General features: G+C 30.9%; 1 protein-coding gene across 1 annotated transcript in view; it reads left to right on the top strand.

Moving 5' to 3' along the window:
- LOC139485364 (glycine receptor subunit alpha-2-like) overlaps positions 1 to 20,966 on the top strand; it is a 41,150-nt gene that overhangs the window by 13,195 nt on the left and 6,989 nt on the right. Inside the window, exons 2-3 of the mRNA XM_071269801.1 lie at positions 17,700 to 17,770; positions 18,626 to 18,693. Coding sequence (XP_071125902.1) covers positions 17,700 to 17,770; positions 18,626 to 18,693 — 139 coding nt within the window. The remainder of the gene's footprint in view (positions 1 to 17,699; positions 17,771 to 18,625; positions 18,694 to 20,966) is intronic.

Here is a 20,966-nt window from a genome sequence, read left to right as displayed (position 1 = left end):
GAATAATTTAAATGTTTGTGACTTGTAATTCAGATCTATGTTGATGTATACGTATTTGCCTATGTTGCATGGTAATACTGCAGTTTTTAGTTAAAAAATATATAAAAAATATTTAAAGCATTACGTACTACAAATCCATGTAAACGTGCGACTTAATTTCAAAATGATGTTGATGGAAGTTGAGTATGAGTTTTCGGACGTATGCATTACAATAATTTCCCACAACCACATGTATTTGTGGTTATAATGTTACTGTAAATCATACAAAGCTTAAAATTAGTCTATATATTCCAGAATTTAAACAGAAATATAGATGTTTAGGTTTTAAACAATATACTTTTAGCAGTAGAAAAGGATCCGACTTTTTCCTCATTAACAAATATCTTGAAAATCAGTTTTTCGTTATAACCACGTTCACGTGAGTGTTGATATATTCTTTCTGAATTTTGGTGAGGTTTGTGTCACTCAGTTTATTTATTGCCATGGTATTGTCATTATCATCCAAGCTATGAATGTCCGATGGTGAAATAGTATGAAAATTCTCGATCTCACAATTGACAAATTTTAATTACGAAAACCCGTCTCTAGTTGAGATAGTGTGAATTAAGGACGGTTGAGGTTTATTATGATAGGTACTTAAACAATATCGGAGAATAGTTCACATTCAACATGTTCAATGGAGTAATTCATCCAAACTTTCTATTAAAATGACAATTGAGTAGCTGATTGTCCCTGTTAGGCGTCGGTAAAAGATCGCAGATTCAACATTGTTTCGTCAATATCTCATATCTCCGTAGGGTATAGGTTTTTTGGAGCTAAATACATGTGCCAGTCTTCGAACTATCTCCAAACCGTTAATAGATTATGCATTTTTCTTGTGAGAGCATGGTTTATTGTAAAATATTATAACATCCACAAAATGATTTAAATAATTTATTATAAAGTTATATACAATATACTTTTCAATTTCAATTCAAATGAGAGTGCTTCTGACATTACCATGTCAATGAAACCTCAACCTTACGATCCAAAAACTAGACTAAATTTAGAGATAAGCATATTCAACAAATATTTTCCTTTATTGGACTAGCCAGTTTATGTTCATGAATGAAGTATCTATCACTGGCCATTTATTTTAAGTAACTAATAATCGTTTAGGGACTATACGTTTTTCATTTCCTTGTTTTGTATTATTAGCTCCGTCTGATATCAATGTATAATAAACTTTTTATAATTTGAATACATTTATACAGATGTAAGACAGATTATAAATGGCTAGACGAGGCATTATTCTATAAGGAATAATGTACGTGTCTGAACAACGCGTTACTTTTGTAAATAACACTACCGCCATCCGAAAATTGCAGAGCGTATACAATAATTATTTATCTCATAAATAATATATAAACCTACGAATATATCAATATATCAGAAATAAAATGCACTAAATGTCCTAGTGTAAATTGATCTATTTTCAACTTGATTTTTGTACAAAATATATAAAAAAAAAACACCTAAATTACTATAACTCCGCAGAATGCATAGTTGAAAAGATAATGAATTAACTAATATATGCTCGAAATTGAAAATAACCCAGACACAATCTTACTCTGACACATCAAACAGCTATGGAGTAACATTGTACAGAGAAAGAAAAGTACATCAAACTATCAATTAGAGATGAAAGTAGTTGGGAGATGGTTTTCTTATTCTGCTTACTTAATGATTTGACATAGAATCCATTTCTCTCTATATTGAATGCCATTTCGAGTTAATTGACTGTTATTGAATATCTGTGTTAAATGAGTACTTCGGATATGTTCAAATTGTAGTTCCCACAACTCGTTCTTATTTTTCTGAAGTGCGATTTTACAAATTTAGTCTTATCGCCGAATGAGTGCTAACCACTAGGAACATAACAGGTTAATTAGTGTAGCAGTATTTTCTTTCCCTTTCGGGGTTCCTAAGAATAAAACAGGATTTTGATAAGGTTCATGTTGCTGAGTCCCTGGGTTTCTATGCAGTGTTTTGTGGACTTTTTTAATTCCTTTTTTGAGATGGTTTCGTCAATTTCATTTGGACTGATACATTTTTATTATTATTAAAAACCATCTCAAAAACATACAGAAAACTTCAGTTTTGACCACTTTTGAAATTCCATTAAACTGTGTCATTTGATATATAACAGTTTATGATTCAATTCCTATTAACATATTTTTTCATTTTTTTCTGTGAAATATCACGAATTAACAAATTTCGTAACATGTACAAACTGTTCATGGATTGATTATTATTGAAAAACACATCCAAGAAGAAAAAATCTATCAAAGGGGATGTAATTGCACAACTAGTAGTTTATTAATGAATAAATCACACTACAGAAACAGATTCCATAAAAACTAAAAAAAGAAACAATGAGCAAACAGAGAAAACAACATATTATTCGTGGAAGGGCAAAACATCATTTTTAATCAGATGATATTATTTGTTCAAATGTGTTTTTAGCTTGATTTTGATTTGAGTGCGTAAACTTGTTTTTTTTATTTGTGTTCATATAAGATTTGGGATAATACTTATATTTTTTTCGATTTGGTGTTGTTGTTGCTGATTTTTTTGTTTGTTCGTTTGTTAATTTGGTATATATATTTGAGCTTTGTCTTGGTTGTTTATGAGTTTTTTTGTGCCTTTTGAAGTTGTGTTTAATAAAGATTCCTTAAGTTATTATTTTATAAATTTTTGTGTTTTTACTGTTTTGCAAACCTATTTTTACCAGATTTCACATGCACTTGTGCTCTTTGAACTTTGAACGTTTGGTATTGCTGAATTTAAACGAAAATACGCGTACATCTTGCCACACTTACATTGGTACTTGCATTGTACGGATAACATTTATATCATTAATATTTGTTTAATCGTTCGAAGCTGATGGAAAGTATTTTTACAGATTTTACATACACATGTGTGCTTTTAACTTTACATTTATGATATTTCCAATCTCTCCCATATGTTTGATAAAATATGTTAAGATGAATATAGATAATTTCAAGGATAAAATAAATGATCCCATGGCAGTGTAGACAGCACGCGAATGAAAGTATTGTTAAGCATTTTCAAAATAAATATTAAAAACATAGCTAAGTCTATAATTGAATATACAATATGCTGTTAGGACGAATAAAGAAGAATTGAATGCAACAACTTAAATTGTTTGCAAATTTAAAGTATTTCAACGTGAAACATAAAAAAATGCATAGCGCTATCCCAAATCATATGCCACAAAAGGACAAAAGAAGCAATTAAAATGAATAAAAGTCAAACCACAATCCTTTTAACAGTGCACACTTTTGAAAAATTATATTCAGAATTATAACCTCCCCGACTCCTCCACTTATTTCGAAAATTTGCCGATTTCATGGTAAAATATTTTTTTTTTCCTCTGTGTATCATCATAAACTGATAAAATTGTTAAAAGTGCAAAACGTTTATGAATGGGATACAATGGACAAATATCATAGCTGATAAAATAAAATGAACAAGTTCTAATTCTGTGAATACTATATAAATGAGAAGATGTGGTGTGATAATCAATGAGACAACCAACCAAACCAGTTCAAATGAAGTGGCTGCAAGCAGTTATAGGTAACTGGACATCACGAATGACAAAAATCCATGCAATATAGTCAGTAATAAAGGCTCTGACATTGAAAATATGAAACAATTCAATTGTGAAAATTTAACGGCCTAATTATTACACACAATTTTCGAAAAACAAATATGACAGACATAAACCAATCACAACCACTGAACTACAGACTCCTGACATGGAATGGGCATATCAAAATCATAGCGGGAATACACTCGTTTATGAGCGGTCAACCCCTCCCCCATAAAGTAACAATACAATATAGTAAGAAACTATAAAAGGCAACTGAAAATGCATAGCTTTAGATGGACACATATCAGTTGAGCAACAATTCATTCAACAGTACACCTTAAATAAAATTTAATTCAGAATTATAATGAGCTAACCAAGATCGTATTTTAATTTCCGCGCTCGGTTTAGAGCATCACCATATATAAACATAACACTACTTGTAAAAAAACAATATATATCAATTAAGTTAAATAAAATAGCGGTTGAGTAATAAAAATGCACATCATAGACAGATAGTACATAATAAACAAAATGAAACAATGGTCAAGCAAAGGCAACAAAATAACATACTCGGCAGAGCCAATAAATTCTTCTGGAATTTTATCTATTTCTTGGGGTGCGTATACATTTTGAAAATCTATTTTGGTTGTGTCCTTGGTAGATTGGGGAAAACAGATATTTTCTTTCGATTGGTGAATGTTTGTGTTTTATTTTGTTCATTTGGAACAGTTTTTTTTAAGTTTCCATTCCGTTTTGTTTTTATAGATTTCTTCAATATCCTGACAATGATTTGTGTGTCTTGTGAGGTTGCTTTAATTTATGAATTTCTATAATTACGTATTTTAGAAACGTATGTTTTTCAACTGATATTCGAAACTCATGTCAACCACCTCACAGGTTTCACATACACATGCGTGCTTTGAACTTTGAACCCATGGCATGGTATTTCTAACCTCTCAATCTTATTTTTACAAAATCTGTTCATATAATATAAAAGAAGTTCAAGGATACAATAAGGTCATTAGTTTATTGACAGTGTCATCATCGTGAATTAAAATAGAATATAAAAAAGAAAATTCACACAAATACTGAACTCCGAGAAAAATTCAAAACGGAAAGTCTCAAATTAAATGGCAAAATGCCAAAAATTTGGTAAATGCATTTACAAGTGTAGAAAATGGTGGGTTGAACCTGGTATTATAATATGCTTATTAGACAAACAAAATTGAATTGAACGCTGAAACTTAAAGTGTTTGCAAATTCAAATTATGTTACCCCTCAGTGTAAGAAAATGCATCGGGGTAACTTATATCACACGCCACAGAAGGTAAGACGTGGCCATTAATTTAAGTATAAAAATCAAACAAAAATCAATGTTGAAGTACACACTTTTTAAGCAAAGTTAGGATTCAGCAACACCCGTTCCAGCTCTTTCACTTTCACAAACTTTGCTGATAGAACGGTTTAATAGTTTTTCTTTTTTCTTTGACATATCAGGGGTAATAAAATTCGTAATAAGTGTAAAATGTTCATGGATTGATTAACATCTAACAGAAAATATCGTAGAAGAGAAACAAAATGACAACGTCGTAAGTTCGTGCATACTGAACAGTACTTTCACATAACAATCTACCAATTCAATTCCACAATTAGTGATTGAGTAATTACAATGAACACTATATAGAATCCATTAAAACAAGAAGAAAACATACCTGGCAGAACCAAATAAATATTTTTGATCGAGCTATATATATGATCATATATTTTGTGTTGCTCACTTACGTTTTTAATTTGATTAATTATTTTGGCTGCTTAAAAATGTCGGATATTCATCTTTTATTTTTAAAGATATGGAATAACAGATATATTCCTTTCGGTTTGTGGATGTTTTGTTGTTTTATAGTTTGTATTGTGGCACTTTTCTTTGTGTTTTTGTTTGGTGAGATTTATTGTATTTACTGCTTAGGATTTATGTGTCTTTTGAGTTTTGTTTTTATTTCAAAGTCCTATACAATGTAGGTAGATAATTTACAAAAATATATGTTTCCGTTAGCAAAAACGTTTAGATTCGGAACTGATGGAATATATTTTCAAAGCTATCTCATTCGCATGTTTGCTATATATTTGCGTCTGGCGTAGATTTAAAAGTTTAATCCTGGTATCTATGATGAGTTTATTGATAAATAGATAGCGGGTTGAGATCTCCTAAAGCAAGTTAAACCCCGCTGTATTTTTGCTACTCTTCCAAGCCAGAATCCTGTCGTCTTTGTTACATGTAGACTTGAGTGATTTCAAATCTTAGTTCCTTTATAATATGTTTTCGAGATCCATATGACGTCCATACCGTTTGTTCAGGGGCCAGTTTAAGCTCGCCTCCGAGTGATGATTTTTCCACTAGTGGCCCTCGGCTGTTTCGATCCGGCTGTTGTCCCGTCGACACATTCCCCACTTCCTCTCTTAATCATTTATTTGAACTTTAAACTTATGGTACTGCCGACCTTTCACATATGTTTAATAAAATCTGTTTAGATAAAGATAACAAAATTCAAGGATAAAAGTTTATACATTTATTGACAGCATGACAGTGTAGACAGCACGCATATATTCAAGTATTTTTTAGTGGTCTTCTCAAATGAAAGTCTCTTATTGTACAATACTTGGTTTGTAAGAAGAATGAAGAATTGAATGCTTAAAATTATATTTTTCTATAATTATTATGTTTCTTCTCGAAATGTAAAAAAGTACACAGGGTATCACCATAGAAACACAGATGTACTAAAAGTCAAGCAACAAGTCATTTTGAAAAAAATAACATTCAGTCATATACACCAAAACACCAGCCAACCAACCACTTTCAACCTTTTTTCCCCCCAAATTGACGGGATAAACTAAGTGCTGTGTTAGAATTAACAATGCTGCGCAACAAAGACATGCTTCATTGTACTGATTATTTAATATAAAAAATATATTGAACAACAGCCTTGTATATGTTATATACGAAATAAGGTAGTCGATGTTGAAATGTATTATATCCCATATTATTATATTTGTTGTGAATATTTATATATTTTATATTTTACAAAACTAAGAATTCTCCTTTTCATGCACGGCTTAGATATGTTTTTTATTCAAACATCCTAAGCCCCTATTATCTAGTCCTCAAAAACAAAATTCCCAACTATAATTATTGATGACTAGTGTTATATGAAAATTGTTTTGCTAAGTTAAATACGGAAATCACAGCCACCTATGTAGAAGTCAAATTAGAATAGATTGATGATGTAAGATCATGTAATAGTGTGCATTATTGTTGTGATAGCTATAATTAATATGTCGGAACGATAGAGATGTTAGGTATTACATAAGTCATCTTGTTGTGCTTTTCTGTCTCTGTTTTGTGTGATTCTATGCTTGGAAATGCATACATACAATGTTTTGATCTTAGTTTAATAGAAACTTTTTATTAGCTGCACGAGGGTGACGATGGTGACTTTGTTTGAAAGCTGTTAATAGTTCATTCTTATTAACAGGAGGGTTTTGTGTCGAAGTTAAAATATTTGTAAATCAGTTACATCACATCAATGAAGTCATGGCCCCTAGATTTAACTGGTATAAATGACACTGCACCAAAATGTAGTTGTTTATGCATCTTTGTCTGTAACACTAAAAGGAATAATCTTACGTTATCGAAAATAGAGTGCTCTTTCAAATAAGACAAACTTGTATCCAACGTTAATAATCTAGTATTAGGACATACATTAAGACAGTATTCATATTTCGTTCATTATGTGTCTGTTAATATTCAAATTTCACTTGAAACAAAACCAGTTAAAACAGTAGGCTTCATTTCACTTTGGACCGTAAATATATTGTTAATATCGAAGAAAACAAACATAAATTTAGAAATATTTAATCTGTTATATCTTTCATCTTGATCTGTTTGAAAATATATTGTTGTGATTGATTAAGTAGGAGCCGTGTAATTGTTTGTTAAATTATTCTGAATTTATTTCTAGACTAGATTTTTTGTTATTCGTTTTTAGTGTAATACTCTCATAAACAAATTATATGTATTTAAGCTTCATCATCAAGACACAAGAAAATGTAGCAAATGTTTAATATACACCCAAGTTTATGAATTAAAACGGAATTTCAATCTTACAGATTGAATTAATTAACAAGCATACACTTTTTAAGAGTATTCCAATATAATTGTTTCAGACTTCAGAAGTATCATGCAACCTTTTGTTAAGCTTGAATGTTTATGTATTGACAGTTTATGGACTGTCAAATGACGCCACGTGATTTTACACAACTCAAATGAGACTTTGCCATGCAAACTTTTAAAGTTACGATATATAAAATAGTACTTTGTACACCAATGTACCGAGGGAGCACCTTTTATTCCATTGAACTCCCATCATACATGGCTTTTAATGTGATAAAAGAATGATGTAGATAACCATAACAAAACATAAAATATCGAGCCAAGTCGGTATGCTAGATACATTGACGGGAGTCACTGTGTGCAGATAATGATAACGGTTTGAACACAACATTCATTTTACAGAATTTATACGTTTTTTGACAGAAAAGTAGAAAATGTTTATAACGTATTTTCCTATTGTTTTGAAGGGGTCTCGATTGCCGAGTGGTTTTATCAGTTCTCCTAATTTAGATTAGCCTGTCATTTGTAAAAAAAATAGATTTGGATGTAACGCGTCTAATGATTTGATGAAGTTATTTTGTTATTAGCCCATAGACATAATTTAGTCATGTTATCGTGACGTAATTTACGTTTTTTCATGGTTTACTCCGGTTAAAAATAGAATTTAGAATTAAATTATAAGTAATGACTGTAATATATTTTTCTGTCTATTCGAAATGATATAAAAATGTGGTGCACACTGTTAAATAACCCACTACGCGCGTACTTCAGTGTGCACCACATTTTTTTATGTTATTTTTTCATAGACAGAAAAAATATTACAGTCATTCCTTAAATATGACACGTTGCAAACACGTTCGAGTTTAATCTTATTTACAGAGATTTGACAGTTTCTCGCCAACAGTAGATGGTTCTCCCAGTATTTCCGGTTGCATCGATCAAAATAAGCTGACCAACAATAGAGTTGATCGTGACGTAAAACACCGCCAGCCAACCCTTATCTTAAACGTGTGTGAGTTTATCATTAAACACAAAGTGTATGTGCGAGTTTCCTGAAACACTTTTTTCTTTTGTTTTCGTCGGATTGTTGTATCTTTGACACATTCTCCGTTTCATTCTCGATGTAATTTGAACTTAACACTTTTGATACTGTCTGCCAACCTCTAACATATGCTTGATACAATCTGTTTAGATAATGACAACAGATTTTCAAGGACGAAATAAGTTTATAAGTTAACTGACAGCATGACAGTGTAGACAGCACGCGAATATAAAAGTATTGTTAAACGTATTTTTCAAATGTTCTCTAATTGAAAGTACATTTTTTTATAACATGAATGAAAAATTGAATGCCGAAAGTTATGTTGTTTCAAAAATTATTGTGTTTGAAGGACTGATTGACTAAAAGTCAAGCAATAAGTTATCAAACAAACCACATTGTTGCAAAATTCAGATTCAGTGCTGTGTTAGAATAACAATGCTGCACAATAAAGGCATGAGTTATTGTGCTGACTAGTAAAACTATCAAAACTCGAATGAACAACAACCTTGTACATGTTTAATACAAGATAAGGTAGTCGATGTTAAAATGGATTTTATCCTATATTATAATATTTGTTGTGAATATTTACCTATTTCACATTTTACCATTATTGATCACATACGCATAGCTAACTTAGAATCTTCCTTTTCATTAACGGCTAATTATTTATTATCTTCCAAACATCCTAAGCCCTGTAGTTTGTCCTCTTTAGATTAATTTCACTACGAATCAAACTACTCAACTAAAGTGATTGATTACTTACATTATATAAACATTACGTAGCTTTATACCGAAATTACATTTAAGGTATAACTGTATTTTTTTTTATATGTCTATGAAGAAACAACATAAACAATGTGGTGTACACTGAATAACCTCGTAGCGCGTTATTTTAAAGTATGCACCACATTTTTTATGTTATTTCGAATTTAATTTAATTCTAAATCCCATTTTAAACCGGGGTAAACCATAAAAAAAAACGTTGACGACTTCACGGTCATATGACTAGAATATGTCTATGAGCTGATAAGCAAAACAACGTCAGCCAATCACAAGACGCGTTACATCAAAAATAAAATTATTCAGAATTTTAAAAGACGAATTCGAAGGAATTGATGTAATTATGTGCATCATTGTTATGATAGCTATAATTAATATGTCGAAACAATAGATGTTAGGTATTGCATAATTCATCTTGTGTTTTCTTTCTCGTCATAGCTAAATACATCGTTTGAATAATTCTATACTTGAAAATGCAAACATTCTAATTTTCATCTCATTTTAACAGAAACTTTTTTTTATAAGCTTAACTAGGATGACCAAGGTTTTCATATTTGAAAGTTGATAATAGTTCATTCTTATAATTAGGAGGGAATCGCATCCAAGTCTTTTTTGTAAAAACAAATTGGGGAAACACAGTACTTCAATTAAACTACAACATGTAGTAGGACCAAGGCTCTTTTAAGACAGTTTTGTCTGTTAGACTTTAATAGAAAGTAACATTTTTACGTTATTGAACATAGTGTGTTCTTTCAAATAAGTCCAACTCGTACCCCCGTTAAAAATCTAATATCTAGATTGTCATCAGACTGTCTGCATATTTAGTTCATTATGGATGTGTTGTTTTTCCTTACTGACTGGATGGTTTATCATATTTAACTTGAAACAAAACCAGTTTAAACCAATGTCATTAAAATCCAATGATCTGATTAGGGAGTGTAGCTTATCAGAACATCGGATTTTAATGAAATTGAGTTCAAACAGATGGCCAAAGAGCATACCGAACGGATTTTTATTGTTATTATCAAAGAAAAGATAAATTTAGAAATATTTAAAGGTTTTATATTTTAGATTACTCTCATCTTCATCTTTCTGTGTAACTATTGATGTAGTTGATTAGGAAGAAGTAGTTTATATTTCATATGTTTTTCTAATTATAAATTATTTCTTGACTTAATGTTATCTTATGAGCGTTTTATGTTCCACTCTCATTAATAAACTATATTTAACCAATGTTGATCATTAATGCATACAAATAGTTGAGTTAATGTAGCATATGTTTAATATACACTCCAGTTTATCAATTCAAACGGAATTTCAATCATACAGAGTTATGATATTGCATCAGATTGCTTTCCTATTTTTGCATGTATTAATAGATTAACAGCCGTTCATTTGATAATTGAAAGCATATCGTTATATTTATATCAGACTTCATACAACCATATGTCAAATGACGACAAGTGATTATGAACAATACAAATCAAACTTGCCTAGCCGAGTTTGAAAATAACGCAATAAATAGTGCTTTGTACACCAATGTACCAAGAGAGCACTTAATATTCCATTGAACTTCCAACATAAATGACTTTTAATGTGTTAAGGAATAATGTAGACAAGCTGCATACCAAAACATGAAATATCAAGCCAAAACATTGACGAGAGTCGCTGTGTGCAGATAAATACAATTGTTTGAAAACTACATTAACTTACAGAATTTATATATTACTCACAGAAAAGTTGACAACACATTTCACGTGTTGTTCCTATTATTGTGAAGGAGTCTCGATTGCGGTCTTATTATTTCTATTGTATGATAAGCATGACACGTAGCAAACTCTTTTGGATTTTAATCTTATTTACCGAAATTTGACAGTTTTCCATCTAAAAGTAGATGGTTCTCCCCGTATTTCAAGTTGCATCTACTAAAATAAGCTGACCAACAATAGAGTTGATCGTGACCTAAAACACCGACAGCTAACCCTTATCTTGAACGTGTGTGAGTTTGACATTTTATTATTTGAATACTTTTGAATGACAGACAATTGTTCGACTTTCCGTTTTCGATAAAAGTTATTCAAACGCTTGTTACATATAATTATACTAGAACACACCCACGATATAGAGGGCTTTCAGAGGGTGGTTGTAAGTATGTTAAGTGTTGAGGGATGAGTGTTTTGTAAATAAGTTAATGAAAGGTATCAAGTATTTGAGGACAGGATAATTGTTTTCTACATTTCCTCTTTCTTTCAAAAATTCCCAATTTGTTGTTTTCTATTCAGGAAAGGTATCAAAAGTCATAGGTACTCGATGACAGTACAATTGTTTTTTCTACCCCTCCTCCTTTTTTCCCAAAATTCCATATGTTTTGTTTTGTATTAATTTTAATGAACATTCATTTAGTGTATTATGAACATTCATTACTATACATAAAGTATGTTTGCTTTTTACTAACATTTCTCAGTTTACAAATCAATCCACGTCGGTCATTGATATAATATCCAGACCCTCTCTATTTAATACTTAGTGACCCGATGAATGTTTGTATGACTGTAGAATTTCACAAAAGTATCAAAAGTCATGGGTGCTTAGGGACAGAACAATTGTTTTTCTAGCCAGGTTCCTCTTTTTTCTGTTAATTTCAATAATGTTAGCGTTTATCTGTATATTATGAACATTCATTACTTTAAATAAAATTTATTTTCTTTTTACTATCTTTTCTCAGGATATTGATATCGATTAACGGCGGTCATTGATATATTATTTACACCCTCACTAGAGATAGTAAACTTGAAAATGATAGCAGATAGCAAATACACTGTATTAATGTATGTTCAAAGTATACAGAAAAGACGCAAAACCGGAAGTCTATTCTGACATAAAACAACGTCCAGTGACAGAAACAATATCTGGACGTCTTTTTTTCGTTTTTTCTCTCAAAATAACCTGAACTGAATAAGCATAAGAATGGATGACAAATGCGACTATGTAACACTATAGGACAACAACGCACGGTGATTAATTTATTGTGGAAAGAGGAGAAGCGGATTTATTGTGGAAAGAGGAGAAGCGGCACATACAATTATGTTTTATCGTTTAATAGTATAGATATATACGTAATTGTAAATGCTGCATGGTATTATGTCAATTTTAAATACAAATTCGTGTTGCTAAGTCTTTAGTTTTCTATGTTGCGTTTCTGTACTATTATTTGTTTCTTTGTCTTTTTAATCTTATCCCATGGCGTTTAATCCATGAGTTTGATTATTCCTCTGGTATATTTCGTCCCTCTTTTTTTTAACATACAAATCAATGTAAACGAACGACTGACATCCAAAATGATCTTGTTGAAAATTGAGCATGAGTTTTTTTTTTTAAGTTTGCATTGTACTTATTTCCGACCGACATATGCATTTTTGGACACAAGGTTACTGAAGATTCCACAAAAAATGGTTACCATGCAAAATTGACATTGCAAGGTAGTGTTAGGTCAAAGAACTAATTAGAAACTGATGCTTAGGAAACCAAAGATTGCAAGAAGAAAAAGTTTGTTGATGTCATGCCACGAAATATGTATGCGCAAATAAATATTTATTTCTTGAAATAGTATGGTTGCTATGTAAAATACATGTTGCTAGGTAGTTTTTGAGCAAAATACCAGTCTGAAACTTATGAAAGGAACAAACTAGCTTATCTGTATGAATAATATGTTATCAAGCACCAAATGTATGTTATGTATGCAATAACATACATTAAATGCCTGAAATAGTATTGTTGCTATGAAAAATACACGTTAGTTAGTAGATTTTATTGAAAATACCATTATTAAAACTAATGCATTTGAAAATCTAGCCAGTAGGTATTAACTATTTATTTGTGGTTTTGTGGTATGTGCATCTTCATCTGTGAAATGCCTAAAATAGTCCGGTTGCTATGCAAAATCCACGTTGCTAGGTAGTTTGTAAGCAAAATTCAAGTCTGAAAGTGATGCATGGAACAAACTAGCTTGTTTGTATTAGTACTATGTTCTTGTCATACACCTAATGTAACTTTTTTGTTCAAATACATACATAACATGCCCTTAATAGTGTGATTGCTAAGCAAAATTATCTGTGTTCTGTAGTTGCTATGCATTATACATGTATTTTCTTTGTTGAAGGAATCAAAAAACCTTGAACAGATTATCAATATAATATTGTTCAACATTATAAACCATCAAAAATCATTAAAAAAGAGATTGTTTGACGAAAAACAGACAATGCAAGTTTTATTTTAGAAATTGGTTGCTAGGCATCCAATAAGTCACGGGAACAAATAAAAGTTGGTATTTTTTAAGTACCTGCCCAATGGCTATTGATGGTATAAATATGGACAGGTTCTGAGAGGGGGCCAAAAATGACTCTTATCATACATCGTCCTTTAAAATTGTTGTCCCTACTCTAGAATTTTAAGTGAAATAAAGATGTTTTGGTTCTAAACACTATACTTTGTTTGAATTGAACTGTAGTAAAGGGTCCGAGATTTATCTCTGTAACAAATATCTCAAAAACCAGTTATTTATTAGTTTAACGTTCACATGAGTGTTGCAAGTACAAACAAAAACAAGTGTCACATGGACTACTAACAGTACACGTTTATTGTGTTTCTGTGAACAGTTTCTTCAAAGATGAATCGTTCACTACCAAAGGAGTCATTTATCCAAACTTTCTCTTTAAATGTCATTTAGATGATGGTGGCCCAAAACATGCGTTAAAATATTTCAAGTTCAACATTGTGTTGTCAATATCCCAGATCTCCATTGAGTACATTTTTTTTTAGCCTTTTGTCAGTATTCGAAGCTTCTGCAAGTCTACGCTACACTTTAAACTGAAAACTTGGTTGTCTTGTTGACTCCGCCCGCCTTCAACTATATAATTGTTGTCATAGATTCATTAAAGTCCAAAATTTAGTTCGCCTAGCCTGTAAACAGTAAAAACAAAACACCGAACTCCGAGGTAAATTGTAAACGCAAACTCGTTAAGCAAAGAGAAAAGAGGGACGAAAGATACCAAAGGGACAGTCAAACCCACAAATCCAAAACAAACTGACAACGCCATGGCAAAAGATGAAAAAAAAAACCAGAAAACAATAGTACACATGACACAACATAGAAAACTAAAAACTAAACAACACGAACCCCACCAAAAAATCAAGTGACAAAAAAAACAACCTCAAATACATCAAACAAAAGACCTCTCTTTTATAATCGCTTGACGCCGTCCTTCAGATTGATAACTCACATTTCATGTCTAACAAATTTTCATTGAAATCAAACTTAGCAAGAATGAGGTATGGGAGTTTTTTGCTATTCGACCCAAAGAATTAAAAAAATATGGCAACATGCCTTCATGTAGACCGTTAATTTGTACACAGAAGGGTTCATACAACGTCATATCAATGTTCTCGTCATCATTTGCATTAAAGGTTTGTCAACAATCTATTCTTTGTTATCATTTACATGCATGAGTAGTGGGAACAGCTTTTATTAAAAAACACAATCTGCGGTATTTAGTTTTATTAAGTATTCCATCGAGAAAAAAAAGCCGCTCCTCATTTAGACGAAATATCTTTATGAATATATTATTTTATCAATTGTTAATGTTTGACTCTCATGGACACGAGGTATATGTTAAATAAAAACTTAAGAAGATAAATATAAACGCTAAACGGAACCTTAATTATTTAGATTTATGGTACAACACTAGATCGCTGTATTGCATGCATTAATAGATTTCAGGTCGAAAATTCGATAATTGATAGAAAACCTTTGTAATTGTTTTAAACAGTGAATGCATCATACAACCTCTGTTATGTTTTAATATGTTTATGTATTGAATTTTTCAAACGGATACTGACACCATAGAGTAATTAAAACTCACATTACACTTAGCCAACCTGAACTTAGAAGTTATGCAATATACATAGTATTTTGTACCAAGGGAGTATTAAATGTGTCATGAAACTTCCATCGTAAGGATCTTTCATTGTTAATAAATGATAAAGGAACTATATTGGCAAGTATAACAACACTTGGAATATAGAGTATGTATATGATCACCGTGTTTAGTAATGATTAAAATAAATGTTTGACAGTACAGAAAATAAGATAACAAATATAACGTCCGTTTCCCAATTATCTTCGATAAACTTTTACTGTATCACATTCACTTAATGTTTAAGTTTAAAACGTTATGAGATGAAAGTAGCCCAAATGTTATTGGTTATCTTATACACTCCCATATTTTTTTAATCTTTAATAGTTCCTCGATAAAGTAATACTAGTAATGCTTCCATTAATTAAAATTTCATTATTAATGAAGCATTATATCAGATCCGATGAGTTTAAGATAAGATCTATAATTTAATTTATAGTGATTAATCTAACAAATACGTTTGGCAAACATATTTCCTTTAATTAGTGAAGACGATATTGCTAGTTTGGGAATCTGTGATAGACACTATCCAAGAACACTTTAACTACATGTACATGTACCAAAATCTCCAGTGGAAATGTTTGATTTCTAGTAATAATTGCGGACAAATAGTAATAGGATATGAAAACCATCAACCAAAGACACAGCAGACATAGGTATAATTCAGTACAAACAAACATACAACTGTTATCGGTTAATGCCGCTTATTTAATTGCTTTCGAAATATGTTCGATGTCTTGCAAAAAATAAATAAATTATTTAACTTTGGACTTAATTTTTGTTCTCATTTTCGTCGTTTTCATTTTTTGTCGTTGTGTTGTCAGATTTTGTTTTACTTATATGAGTTTTGGATGTTCCCTTGGAACTTTTCACCGCTTTTTATGTGATGTTTTATTTATCCTTCGATTGTTTTAAAGACAATTTATTTTTAAAATGTACCAAGAGATTTACATCAATAGTAAATCAATGAACCATAATGTGAATGCAATACATTCTAACAAAGTATCGTTGCAAACAAAGTTTACACGATTACGGCATAGTATTTGTCTCAGTGGTGCCATAAATAAGATGTATTATTTAAACATCACCGCGATACTGACGGTTTGAACTGGTTATAACAGGATTATTCCTGATACCTTATTTTTTTCTTTTGTTAATGATGACTTTATTTTAAGAATACAAATATAAATATTAAAAGATGTTATATGAGTGCCAATGAAACAACTCGCAATCCAAGTCACAATATGTAGGATTAAACCATAATGCAGCATTAATAAAGCACACCTGGCCCGTAAATACTTTTATGTCTATCAAACCTTCCCTAATCGTTCCTTTCTATGTTTTTGGACAATGTATAATACAACATGTTTAATTATTGCATTTATTATAGGATACAACGCTTTTTTAAAGGAATTTATTGGTGTATAAACTTGACCAATTCACTCACAAACATATGATATGTTTGTGAGTGACTTGATTCAGTTTATTAACCAATAAGTGCCTTTAAACAAGCGATTAAACCATTTAATTCTTTGAAATACTCTATCACACGTGAATTGTACATTTGTGTCATCAAACAGGCCTGACGCATGAATATATTAGTAGTTTAACGCACAAATATGTACTCAATAAAATAAAAATAATAAAGTACAAAAACACTTATTATAATTTAAACGAATGTTTTTGTGTTTATTATTTAATTTAACGATAAACGTGCAGTAGAAATAAATTGTGTTAACATCGGAGTTATTATCGCGGCCTTCTTGATTACATTAGTTCCAAAAAGAGGTTCGGTCAACGTCGTCTATCGAAAAATAAACAGCGTCAAGATTAGCTACCGGACGTCCTCTCGACCATTTTTATTACTGTATTCCCACATATGCAAATTAAATAAGAAATATTGATAATACGATGTGGTTACTTAAGTTTGTGTGAGAAAATAATAAAGAAATACAATCAATGATTTACTGGCCGGGGGAAGGGATACAACTTGATAAAGGGTGTTGACGGAATAGGTATGATATGAAATATAGTATAAATATTTGGCTTTCGAAAAGTAATTATCTTATTTTTAAATTTCAGACAAGAAGTGCTTAAGAATTTGATGAACAACACAACATATGATGCAACTATTGCTCCAGACTTTGAAAAAGGTAAAAAGATAGCAAATTTATAGAAAAGCTATATAGTTTTATGAATGAAAATGAAAACATAGTCGGTAGATATTTTCTGAATCATAAGAATATTCGATCAAATACCAACAGGAAGTATACAATTTCTCACATTACAAAACTGGAAACACATTGTTAAAGTGATTTCAGTTTTTCAATGCGGTCTTATTAAAAATAAGGAGGTACATGTACATTATATAAAGGTGTTAGTGTAATGATTTCATTGATATTATTATGTACAAGCATTAAATATAATAATCAGTATAATTTGAATTATTGACAAACTCATGTCAGTATTTATTTAATAAAATAACATAACATAAAACATAACATAAAATGGACACCAAAAAGGTCTGTTCGAACATTTTCGATCTTTAGAAGATGTATTTGCAAATTTGAGGTAACTGCATTAAATTAAATCAGTTTAAAAACCCTTCAACTTTGTATTTGTTTGGCTTTTTGACTCTTTTGATCTGAGCGTCACCGATGATTCTTATGAAGACGAAACGAGCGTTTGTCGTAGTAAAATTATAATCCTGGTACCTTTGATAACTGTACTTATTCACGTGCATACTATATAGGACAGTGTAGTATCAAATGGATTAACTAGGATATATGAATGTTGTCCTCGGGTATATTAATTTCAGACAGTACAGAACGTTAACATGAATATTAAATGGGCAACACATTGTATTTGCTGGATATACTGCCACGTTTAGTTTGAAAGTTGACATCAAAACCACCAATCCATGTTAGGAGAGTTCTACGTTCTCTGCATTTTAATGACGTTTCTCTTTATTTTCACTGAATCAACGATCTTTTTATCTTATTTTGTAGATCACCCTACTAATGTCACTATTCAGATCAAGTTAACTAATTTACATTCAGTCAGTGAGATTTCGATGGTGAGTAAACCTTATATAAACAACGTTCTCTTCTGTTATAAAAACAGAAGGAAAAGATGATTATATATAACAAAGAAAAATGCACTAAAGAGTGTTTTAGTTTATAAAAAAAATATAAGAAATAAACCCTTACATTTGTATTTTATAGGCCAAATATATTCTAACTTTTCTATACCAATACTTTTAAGCCTTATAAGGGCTTCTCACGAGGATATGTTTGCTTGATATGCAACCAACTACCACAAAAATAATCAACAAAAAAACGAATTGACTTGACCCAAGTCGTCTGTTATCATATAAAGGTGCGATAACTTATATTTAAGATCCCTACGGAACATATTTTTTGAGTGGCTTAAATGAAATAAAATAAACACATAGCTGAGAGGGTGATAGAGCAGATCGGTACCCCGAGAAAACATTGTCAACCGCGGTGAAGCCAAGGTTGACAATGCCTTTTCGAGGGGTTCCAATCTCCTCTATCACCCTTTAAGCTATGTGTTATTTAATTTATTATACTGAATGTCCTTTCATTATTGGCTTATACAGATTACTTTTTTTTTTAAGTATTTTCTATGACGTTACATTTATAACAACGTTACGGGCATTAGAAAAAAACAACAAAAGTCAAGCAAGATGTTTTATTTTATTTATTTTAACAGTCGATAATAAAATCTGAGCCAAAACGTAGAACTTAAGCATTGTATTTAATTCCTTGATGTAAATTCAATTCACTGTTCTTTGAATTATCGATTTCTGCTTGGTCTAGACGAGAGGGTGATATTAAACAAAATTGTCACCCGCTCAACCATGTGATAGAGTTAATTGACACCCTCGTCTTAGCCAATCAAAATATGGCATTTTAACGTGTAGTATAATAATAAATAATAACAAACTTGCTTGTTAGTAATGTAACATCATTGTCATTGCACGTTGGTATTTTATCGATTCTGAAACTAGTTGCATCAGATGAACGAAAAACTATTTATTAATGCCTGAGACGATCTTTTTGAAAGATATATTAGTACAAAATTCTCAAGAGCAACAAAACCTTTCAGCGTATTAATGAATACTTTCATTAGAAAGTGTCTTACTTTTACCTTTGCCTTTGTACTTACTAATCTATCCCTTCTTCTTTTAGTTTTAGTACATTTGTTTCAAGAACAATCATAAAATTACTAAAAAATAACCGTCATCAAACGTACTTGGTATTTATTGCTAGGGTAGAAAAAAGAAGAAGCCCATTGGTCAGCTTACAACCGTAATGTTTTTACATACCATTTTAGCATGGTGTTTGACAAATGTAGGAATAGACAATTATATACATGTAATCCAGTCTATAGCAAAGAATAACACAAATGAATATTACATTCTTAATTTAACCATAAGTATACCGTTAATATGTAAATGTTTAATTAATGTAGATTTAGAATAATAGATTTTAATATTTACCTAGATTAAAACCTTAGATTTACTTGATGTAACTTATAATTATATTATAATTATTATATAAGCGATACATAGTTTTTTTTATTTATAAAAGAATGAAAATGTGTGGTTATGTTTTGTCGTTTATTTACCCTTTTTATCGTTTAATTCCAATACCATTTATGAATTATCCGGGTTTTTCAGATATGCAATCACATACAATCTTAGAGCATGATATTGTGAACATAATAACTTGTCAATCTTGAAGCCTGATACATATAGATTATACCACTGCATCGATTGTAATACGATATTTATCCACTCGAGACAGTTAAATTTTCAAATTCAAAATTCGAGGCTTGTCCAAGCGTTTAAAAAAAGAGGGACGAAAGATACCAAAGGGACAGTCAAACTCATAAATCCAAAACAAACTGAAAACGCCAATGGCTAAAAATGAAAAAACACAAACAGAAAAATAATAGTGCACATGACACAACATAGAAAACTAAAGAATAGACAACACGAACCCCACCAAAAACTAGGGGTGATCTCAGGTGCTCCAGAAGGGTAAGCAGATCCTGCTCCACATGCGGCACCCATCGTGTTGCTTATGTGATTACAAATCCGGTAAATAGTCTAATTCGGTAGGTCAAATTCATGAAAGGGAAGGGGATTGTAGTTACGACGTAAGGAACATATCTGATATCATTTGTGAAACGGTTATTCCATAACGGTCAACCAACTCGTGATGGCGTCCGTAACATTTACGAAGGGATGATTTCAACTTCACCATTTGGAACTCTTGGTTTAATAGCTTCCTTGTAAGCAGTAACCCTCTATCAAGAAAA

This window comes from Mytilus edulis, chromosome 8 (assembly GCF_963676685.1).
Source record: "Mytilus edulis chromosome 8, xbMytEdul2.2, whole genome shotgun sequence".
In the NCBI taxonomy this organism is placed as follows: Eukaryota; Metazoa; Mollusca; class Bivalvia; order Mytilida; family Mytilidae; genus Mytilus; species Mytilus edulis.
This window is presented reverse-complemented; position numbering and strand designations above follow the sequence as displayed.